Source organism: Pistacia vera, unplaced genomic scaffold, assembly GCF_008641045.1.
Source record: "Pistacia vera cultivar Batoury unplaced genomic scaffold, PisVer_v2 Contig271, whole genome shotgun sequence".
In the NCBI taxonomy this organism is placed as follows: domain Eukaryota; kingdom Viridiplantae; phylum Streptophyta; class Magnoliopsida; order Sapindales; family Anacardiaceae; genus Pistacia; species Pistacia vera.
Window position 1 is genome coordinate 52,589 of NW_022196081.1, and position 10,520 is coordinate 63,108.

Consider the following 10,520-nt stretch of genomic DNA (forward strand, 5'->3'; position numbering starts at 1 on the left):
CTGCACAATGAAAGTCGTAAAAGCAACAAAGCATCCATGCAAACAAACTTTTGATCAAAATTTAAATAGTTGAGGGGCTGATTTTTCACCATATCCATTTTATAAAATCAAAACGCAAGATACTTGCATAATGTTTGACATTCATATCCGGGTGTTCCTTGAAATGGATACGATGACATACTGACAATTATAATGATCTTAAAATAGATTATTTTCCTTTGACCAAAAACCCAAGTTTTGTGTTTCTATAGGCTTGCAAATGTGGACATTGATTGGGAAGGACAAATTTACCGTTGCACAGAAATTGATCATAAACTTGTGGAAATCGAAGGCCCAAACAATAATCTCTATCATTTTTTATTTTATTTTATATATTTTAACAATAACGCTTATCTAATACAATCTCAAACCATTCACTGTATGTTAATCTGTTGAGTCAGAAGCTTTATTCGTAATTCAGAATTCAGATCAACCAAGAAGGGCTATTGTTTAAAGTTTGTGGACACCAATAAAAAAGGTGATAATAGTATTTGGAGATACTAAGGGTGCGTTTGTTTTAATATTTTCTACCCTATTTCTTATCCTATTTTCAGAGTAAGTGGTTGTTTTGTTATTCAGAAAACACAATCTTCAAAATTCGATTTTGACAATTGTGACCGTTGTCTGTCTATTTTGCAGTGCTTTCTTCTTATTCTTTCTTCACTTTTTTTGTCTTTCTTTTTGTTCTGTCTTCACTCCTTCACCACCTTCACAAACGATCTTCCTCTCAATTCCCAAATCTATCTCCAAACGATCTTCCACCTAAATCAGAAAACAAACCCAAGATCTTGTAGCTTTCCTTCCTCAAGATCTCTGTCCCAAAAACGACCATATAAATTAAATCTGTTCCACCCACCGCACATTGTCTGTCTTGTGCCACCACTCATCACCGAGAATCTCTCTTCCTCCTCCACGGTCGTTGAACCTCTTGCAACGCCCACACACTTCAGCCTTGGACCACCACCGTCGCACGATCTTCAAGACCCCCCACCATCGTCAGCTATCCTCCTCCAACAGTAGGCCACCGGCTTCCACCACTGCTCATCACCGTCATACTATCTTCCAAACACACCACCATTCAAGATTTGCCCATTGCCCAGATGTTTCGGGCTTCGAGGTCCACCGTTGCATGATCTTGAATAAACACCACCATCGTCGGCCATCCATTTCCAACCCCAGGCCATCGGCTTCCACCACCACTCATCATCGTCGTACTGTCTTCCAAACACACCACCATTCAAGATATGCCCATTGCCCAGACGTTTCAGGCTTCGAGGTCCACCGTTGCACGATCTTGAACAGCCACCACCATCATCGGCTACCCTCCTCCAACGCTGTCTCCATAGGCGAGTTTCTTTGTTGGATTTAGGCACCTATCACTTTCACTTACTTTTTACACCGGCTGGCACCTATCTCTTTCATTTTTTTTTACACAGGTTGGCACCTAAAAATACAAGCAACAAGATGATTTTTTAGCTCAAAAATTAAACATAAATGTACCTATCTTAAAGTGGGCAAAAACTAGTTAATTAGGTCCAATTCCACTAATCTGTTCCTAGAATTCATTCAAAATACAAACAACAGATTGATGTAAATCTTGAAAGGGACTAACAACTTGTACATTTTATATTCATGTGTTATATTTTAACTCTAATTCTTTATAAACTCCATGTTATAAAGTGGTAACCAGATGTGGACATGTTAGGGCTAGACGAGAATTCCACTTTCCAGCTTAGATTTGTAAAGCAAGAGTTTTACTTTATTTATTATTGTCTTAATGTAGCTTAGAACAACCAAATCTTGGGATTGATATTGGTTTATAGGTTAAGACAACCGATTATGATATCAATGAAGTAGGTAGTTAAACATAACTTGCTTGTGCCACCGTTCGGGTTTCTATCATTGAAGCTTTGTTATATGAATCTGCTATATTTTATTAATTATTACTACTAGTTGGTGTGCGGATATGAAATGGTGGAGCAACTTCTTCTCATGAAAACCCACTTGTCCGGAGGAGCCCACCTATACTCTTGTATAGGTAACGAAAAAAGAAAAAAGAAAATACCGGTAATGAAAAAAGAAAAAGAAAAAAGAAAGAAAACAGTGTGGTGAGTGTTGTGTGGCGAGTTCATGAAGAAATTTTAGGAGTAAATTTTTTTGGGATTTGTCTAACTTATACATTTGTTTTGCAGATTCGACATCGTTATTTGATCTTAGGAACAAATTACGATCATATGAACAACTGTCAATATAATTTGGCCTGCCGTCATAGGATCGATTACTACTTTCAGCATAAGAGAAAATTTCGACGTCTTTCTAGACTTGGAGTTCATCATACACCCTGTTGGTCAACATTGCCCGTATCTTCCCTGCATTGACGGCTTCAAGTAGTGTTGGATTGAACGAGGTAACGATTTATCTGTGTTTAGTTTATGAGGTTTAAATGTGCGTATGTGTATTGGTAATGTGTTTGTTGATTAGTATGGTGTCCCAATCTTGGTTGTTGTTCTCACCGTACTGTTATTAGATGAGTGATAATGTGAACTGGTCTACTAAGATGACCCACAAATTTCTAGTCCTGTTGTCTGAGCAGACGAAAACTTCCCATGGTACTTTTATAAAAACAATAGATTACTAGGAAATGTTAGATGACTTATCATCATTGGCTGAGAGGAGACTCAACATGACACAACTAGCTTCTAAGTACTTTCGCCTGAGAAAAGTATATCAAGCATGGCGAAAATTGCTTCAACGCACTGGCTTTGGTTGGGATCATGAGTCGCACAAACTCCAATGTGTCCCTTACAGGTTTGGCAAGAATATATCAAGGTAAATTTTAAAATTTTTAATTCATATTAATCAACGGCACCATATTTTTACGAATTTTTTTTTTGGAACTGACAGATATTAATATGTGTTTATTTTTCATTACTAGCAAAACCCACAGGCTCAGCAATTCTTCCGCAAGGGACTTCCTTTCAAGGAACTTTATGAAGTCATATTTGAGAAGCAAACTGCCATAAGGAGATATGCGTACACATCTACGTCTCAACTGGTGGAGAACTTCACTTCTTCTAATCAGGGATCAGTTGACATTGATGATACTGACTTCGAACCTGATCCGAATTAGATGACAGGGGGAAAACGGCCAAATACATCTGGTCATGCAAGACTGAGAAATAGAAGGAAGAGAAGCAACCTAGGACAGGCACTTGTGGATGTCATTGGTAAATTGACGAACGTGCTTGTGGAAAGGAGGAGTATGGGATCGAGGGCTGGCAATCGTAGTAGAGATAAGGGGGACGAAGAGAACACCAGTGCTCCATCTGATCCGTTTTCCATGAGTCATTGTATTGACATCTTGACGGCCATCCAAGTACCCACAGAGTTTTACATGCCGGTTGTCAAGTACTTATATCAAAATCTAGGGTGGCGGGAGGTATTCGTAAAACTCCCGCCTGAGGAAAAGGTTAATTGGATTTATAACGACTTTTGCAATTTGTAGATAACCCTGTATGTCCTAAGTGTTTGCCCACAATTTTATATGTGCCAGTGGGCACTTATCCTTTTACGGCTAAACCAAACATTTTTTTCAACACCTTGATTTGAAAATGTCCCCAAATGTCTGCTACTGTATGAACTTATTCATTGTGCTATTGTTTTATGTGAGATAACATGTTTTATATGAGTTTGGGATTGTAATTAGAATTAAAAATTGACTATTATATTTTGCTAAGTACTACAACAACTGTTAAATGTTAATCAATGTTTTGCAAATGTGCAGGTTTAAATGGCGTCATCTAGGCGTACAGGAAGAAGACGATATACTGCAGATGACGAAGAAGAAATACTGATAGATATAACCATTGCATTGTGCGTTGTTGCCGCATTAGAAACAGATGGGCGTCAACTATTAACTGGTCATGATTACATGTTGGAAGTACTCAATGGTCATGATGACAGAATCTTTGACAAGTGCCGCATGGACAAAGACTGTTTTACATACTTATGTTACATTTTGGCATAGCAAGGGAAATTGCGACCAACTAGGAGGATGAGTATTGAAGAACAAGTTATGATATTTTTGACAATCGTTGGTAAAAACAAGACAATCAGAACGATGATGAAGAATTTTCAACACTCGGGTGATACGATCTCTAGATATGTTGGCGAAGTTTGCGAGGCGATATGTGAGTTGAAGACAGAGTTTATCAGGCCACCTGACTTCAGTGATGTTCCACTGAAAATATCAACCAACCGAAAACATTACCCTTTCTTTAAGTACTCCTTCATTATGTTTTATATTAGTGGATAATTAAGTTCATTGTGTTATTAATGTTGATAGTCGGTTAATATTACTAAAATTCAATTTTGATGATAAGACTGTATTGGAACCATTGATGACACACATGTATACGCTTCGGTTCCACAAGAATTTGGCGATAGGTACCGGAATCGCACAGGAACGTTGTCATAGAATATAATGGTTGTATGCGACTTTAGGATGATGTTCACTTATGTCGTCACTGGGTGGGAAGGATCTGTGCATGATTCAAGAGTTTTAAATTCAATTCTTGATGATCCTAATTCTAGATTCCCACATCCTCCACCAGGTATAAGTATTTTCTTGATTTATTATAGCATATTGTCTCCACTTTTGAGGCCCTGGAATTCAAATAACATGTGTGATTTTATTATAGAAAAATACTATTTTTTTGATGCGGGTTATCCAAATAGAGAGGGGTTCCTTGCCCCTCATAGGCGAGTGACTTACTATATTTCTGATCACCGCTGTAACCGAAGGGGGCCACAAGAGTTGTTTAACTACAGACATGCATCACTCCGCAATGTTGTCAAGAGAATCTTTGGTGTTTTAAAAAGAAGGTTCCGTATTCTCAATGGAATGAACAATTACCCGTTAGAAAAACAACAGAAGATGGTTATGGCATGTTGTGTACTTTATAATTTTATCAGAATATACAATATGGAGGACCCTATCTTCCAACGGTATACTGAAAATACGGGTAATGAGTAAGTATATTTTGATGGCCAAAACGGGGCAGAAGATGGCGAAAATGGAGAGAGATCGAGTCAACTGCAGCAAGGTATTATAGACAACATGACGACTTACAGGACAACATAACGACTGAACCGTGGGCAGCACATATGACCATGTCGTAGTTGTTAATGAAGTATATGTGTACAAACGATTCTAAGGGTTGATAATTAGTAGCTTTGTCATATATATATTAATGTGGTGTTTTTAAACAATTGGATTAGTACTTGAAATTAATATGAGTTTTTTTTTTTTTTTTAAATATTTAGTGGTTACGAAATTACCAATCAAATGTTTAATATTATTAAAATGTAAATTGATAAGTTTTTAGGTTATAATAATAAATTATTTTAACAAAATACACCAAAATATTATATTAATAAATCATTTATAAAAAAATATATCAAACAAATATTCAACACAAATAACAAGGTCAAAATATTTTATCAAACACATTTTATTCAAATCATATTCTTGTAATAATAACTCAACTCAACTCTTTAATACTATTTCAAAAATTTTATCCAAAATAACAAAACAAACACAAACAAACACAACTTTTATTATTTTAAATAATATTTTTGAAAAAATTGAATTGAGTTATTATTATAAGGATAGGATTTGAATTTAAAAATATATTTGATAAGATTATTTTTTAATCTCTTATATTTGTTAATTTAGTTAAACATGCCTATTTCAAAAATTGTTATGATTAAATGATTGGGGTTTGGCTCCTTAGTGGGTTGAGAATGGACTTTAGAGTTTAGACTAATCTTCAAGCCCAAAGGCGTTAGAGACCGACACCCAAGTAGAGAAATGGTGGAGATATTTTTTTGCTTTTTATTTTTTATCATTTTGTAGAATATTCAATATTGGAAATATTGTGACGCAAAAAGGTGAAAATTTGTTTAGAGATGAAGAACCGGTGGTGGAGATGTGACAACACTAACATGTGCAATTGTGTGCACTTGGTTTAAGCGGCTAGCCTAAGACTAAGCGAGGGGCAAGTGTATGTGGAATTAATGGACTCTGTTTCTCTGGTTCAAGGGGGATGGGTTTCAGACTGAATCTCAAGTGGGTTTCCCCCTTTCAGTCTAATTGTTTCACAACTTCCTCTTGCAGGCTCTCTTCTGCCTCTGGTGAGTGACTTAATTAATTTCTATATCTTCTGCCCCTTCCTGAACACAACAGAATTAATTGATTGGTTAAATAAAGAGAAGGTACCTGGTTTATCAGGTTGATAAGTGGTGAGAGTGTCAACTTTTCTTGTTTATCAAATAAAAATATTACTGGGTTTGGATTTTGTTTCTATGTTTGAACAAGAACTTTCAAGTCGTTTATAGTAATAACAACCAAAGCACCAAAACTTATTGAATGGAGTAAAACTGCCAAGTTTAATCTATTTTGTTACATGCTATGATCCTGAGGTTGCGTTAGTTTGATAACTCTATCCGGTTAATTTTCAGACTTAAGCATCACTTATCTCTATTACTATATATAAAAAAAAGATTTATCCACAATTATAGGTGGCGAGATAGTTTGTTTTTTCAATATGTTTTTCCAGTCCACATATCTTCAATCAGTATGTTTTATAGTAAGGCTTATATTGTATTTTGTTGTTAGCCAGTGTTTTGTTTGTAAATTTCATTTCTTTGTGGGGATTGTATGAGAGACTGTTGCTTCTGAATTTATGCAGTTCGAGGCAGGGAGGGTAGCTTGAACTCAGTAAGGTTGTCTTTCCTGTCTATAATTTCTGAGGAGGCTTCTAGCTATTCTCATGATCCTGCAAAAGCGTATGCTCGTTCATCTGCTGGTCCACAGACCTTAGAAAATGATTACTCAGAAACAGATAAAATTTCGCAGAAATCTGCGTCACAAAGAGGCCAAAATATGTGCAGCACATCGGATTATGGTTTACTAATGGAAAATCTTTATGTTTTAGAGTCAACATTTGCTGATTCGGATGTGTTGAGGTTGGAAAGAGAGATTCTGCAACAATTAGGAAGACTTGGAGCTCTTAAATTATTCAATACTTGTCTATCTAGGACACCAAAAACCTCAAGTATTTTTAATTTGTCTGATGTTCCTGCTGAGCAGACAATGAATGGCACAGTGGAGAATCACAAGGGGAAGATAATTATTCACTCTAAAAGGAAGGAAAAGAGAAAATCAAGGACAGAAAGAGTATCAGAAAAGTCTAGTAAAACTTCTTCAGTGTCATTGCCTTCAAAAGCCACCTGTGGAAATTTAGAGCAGCGCACTGTTTCTTTCACGAAAAGAAAATCAAACTCTAGAAGCAGAAGATCAATGATTGCTAGAAATGAGGCAGAGATGTCAAAGGGGGTTAAGGTTGTTTCCGACTTCTAGTTTGAAATGACTTTTCGTTCATCATGTCTGTGGGATATCTTTTTGATAATCTATTTTTGAGATATTACAGGTGGTTGCAAACTTGGAAAGAATCAGAACAACTTTGGAAGAAGAAGCAGGGCAAGTTCTCAGTTTGAGTTGCTGGGCTGAAGCAGCTGGAGTCAGTGAGAAGGTGCTGCGGCAGTATCTGTGTTTTGGTTGGTATTGCAGAGATGAGCTGCTACAGGGTACTCGCTCCTTAGTGTTATACGTTGCAAGAAATTACAGGGGTCTAGGAATCCCATTAGCAGACTTAGTTCAGGTTTCTTGACATGTTTTAGTTTGAAGAATTGCTACTGTGCACATAATCTTTCAATTTGTTTATTCCTTGACTAGACATCAATTAATGTTCCCCTATTGACAGGCCGGAAATTTTGGTGTTCTACAAGGTGCGGAGAGGTTTGACCATACAAGGGGATACAGATTCTCAACCTATGTTCAGTACTGGATAAGGAAATCAATTTCAAGGATGGTGGCACAGCATGCTAGGGGAATCAAAATTCCTGTATCTCTCTTTCTTATTTTGGAGATTGTTTTCTTGTACAATCATAATTTTTAATTAGAGCGGAGCTTGATTCATGTGTTGTTTTGGTTTCGTTACTTTTTGCAGTACACACTAAGCAGGTCAATAAATAAAATACAGAAAGCTCGAAAAGCCTTGAACAGCAGCCATGGAAAATATCCAGAAGATATTGAGATTGCCAAGTTCACAGGTCTTTCTTTGGCTGAAATCAGATCAGCTAGCGAATGCCTGCGAGTTGTGGGGTCAATTGATCAGAAAATAGGGGATTGGCTGAATGCAAAATATTTGGTATGAGCAGAACTTAGTTTTCTTCTTCAAGTGCCTTGTTTTACATGTTAAGTCTCTCTAATTACAAGTTGTAGGTATGCTATTTTTGTCCTTTGGCCCAGGGCAATGAATTTATCATCATAATGTTTGGAGCCAATGCCTACTATGTTTGATAAAACTCTTTGATTTTGGTGGAATACCAAGTTTCTTGTATTTGTTTAATCACTCTTTTTTTCGGGAAGCCTTGGAAGATGGATCCTTTCTGTCTATGTCTCTCTTCCTTCTCTCTCTTAGGGAGGGGGATCCTTTATTTGGGTTGGGGATTTGATTGAGGTACAAGGGGATGGTGTTACTTATGTTCAATAACTTTATTAATATGAATGTGTATGCACATATGCACGTTTTATAAGTAAGAAAATTCAAATTGTACACCCCATTATATGTCTACTTGATTCCTGGCATCGTCTCCAAGCCTTGCATGCTAAAGTATTACATCTTCCTTTTTTATTTCTCCAAATAAGTATGGGAAGAATAATCCTACTAGTGGGTGCAAGTTTAATATGAGACAACACTATAGATGCAATCTTATTTACATATAAGTGATAGTAGCATTTCATATTTGTTAAAATTTTAGATATCAATTATTTGATTGACAGCAAAGTGTTTCATGGGAATGATAATGCAGGAATTTATGCCTGATTTGTCTATAAACTGTCCTGAAGAAATTGTGACAAGGCAACACATGAAGAAAGACATTTATAATCTTTTAAAGAATTTAGATTCAAGGGAGAGACAAGTATTGATGCTAAGATATGGGCTTAAGGATCATTGCCCTAGGTCGCTTGAGGAGATCGGGAAGCTTTTCCACGTGAGCAAAGAGTGGATAAGGAGAATAGAGAAGAAAGCTATGACAAAATTATCGGATGAAGAAACCCGCAGAAATTTAAGCCATTATTTGGATTTGTAGTTACCATTGAACTCGAGAAGCTCCCATGTTCTTCTTTCCCCAAAAAGAAAAAGGAATTGAGCTTGGGAAAAGTGGTTAATCTGAAGCAGGCCGGAAAGCTTTTCATCAGAGTGCCAACAGATTTATCACCTTGAACGTGCAAATTAGTGAGATATGGCGTTTCTGTCAGAGGCATTATTCCACAAAGAGAGTTGATGTGAGTTTTGTATATTTTTGACCTAATAATTGATCTACCACATCAACTCTACAATGTAAAAAAATTTCAATGATTCATACATATTACTTTGATTTTGTTATTTCATTCTGGGTGAGGTTAGTAGAGGTCCTAGAGGATATACATGTATATTGGCTTTGTCACCATAATTGTGCAATTCTTTTGTTGAGGTTAGACGAACTTCAGACGTTATTATCTAGTGTGTTGTATGCTATAAATCTACAATTCATTCGTATTACTTTATTCCTTTGTCCTGTATGGCTTTGTCTGCCATTTCTTTTTTGTGTTTATCTGTGAGTGTCAAAACCGACTTTATTATAAAATTAAATGTTTTTAGGTTTGACCATTAGAGAAGGATAGTGTTAGCGTGTCATTCTCTCAAGACAACAACAGATTGTTTTAAAATAAGCGTAAAAACTTTTTCCCACCCAAGGTTTGCCTTAATGACATTTTCGCACCAAAAAAGTTTCAAAGTACTACTTTTTCACCCAAAGTTTACATTCTGTTTACTACCCAGAATATCTTTTCCAATTCAGAGGTCAACGGAGAGCTAACTTGATCCAAACTATTGAGGCTTTTGAAGAGGGGATGTCGGTGAGTCTTTTGGTGGTGAAGGTTGGATTTTGGTGGTTGAGGTTGGTTGGAATCTGACTTGGGAGGGGCGGTTGCGCGTTTCACAAATCACATGATTGTCGGTAATTGGTAGGGTCGACAGAAGCAAGGTTTGAGAGGTATTAGTAAGTGATGATTAAGAAAGAGAATAGTAACGCTGTGGGATTGTAAATATGTTGGAATTGGCTAACAAGTTGTCGGAATATAAAGTTTGGATAAGAAAATAGTATTTTTTGGGTGGGAAAAAGTCGTTTACTCTTTAAAATAATTGGTGTGAAACATTTCTTCATAAATAAAATTGAACAACATATTATAAATGCCAAATAAAACTAGGGATAATTTAAGCTACACGTCATTCATTTTCTAATCCTGGATGTCGTTTCTGAATTGTTCATAAACAAGAATGGTTATTCTCTTCGACTTTGGTCTACTATAC

At 36.3% G+C, this 10,520-nt stretch overlaps 1 protein-coding gene across 1 annotated transcript; it reads left to right on the forward strand.

Annotated features, from left to right (window-relative positions):
* The first annotated feature begins 5,978 nt into the window (after positions 1 to 5,978).
* Positions 5,979 to 9,356, forward strand: LOC116133645 (RNA polymerase sigma factor sigC-like). Its single transcript, XM_031419329.1, has 6 exons — positions 5,979 to 6,234; positions 6,792 to 7,444; positions 7,533 to 7,763; positions 7,866 to 8,006; positions 8,112 to 8,312; positions 8,977 to 9,356. The coding sequence occupies exons 1-6, from the start codon at positions 6,147 to 6,149 to the stop codon at positions 9,256 to 9,258; spliced, it is 1,596 nt and encodes a 531-aa protein (XP_031275189.1). The 5' UTR covers positions 5,979 to 6,146; the 3' UTR covers positions 9,259 to 9,356.
* The last annotated feature ends 1,164 nt before the right edge of the window (positions 9,357 to 10,520 follow it).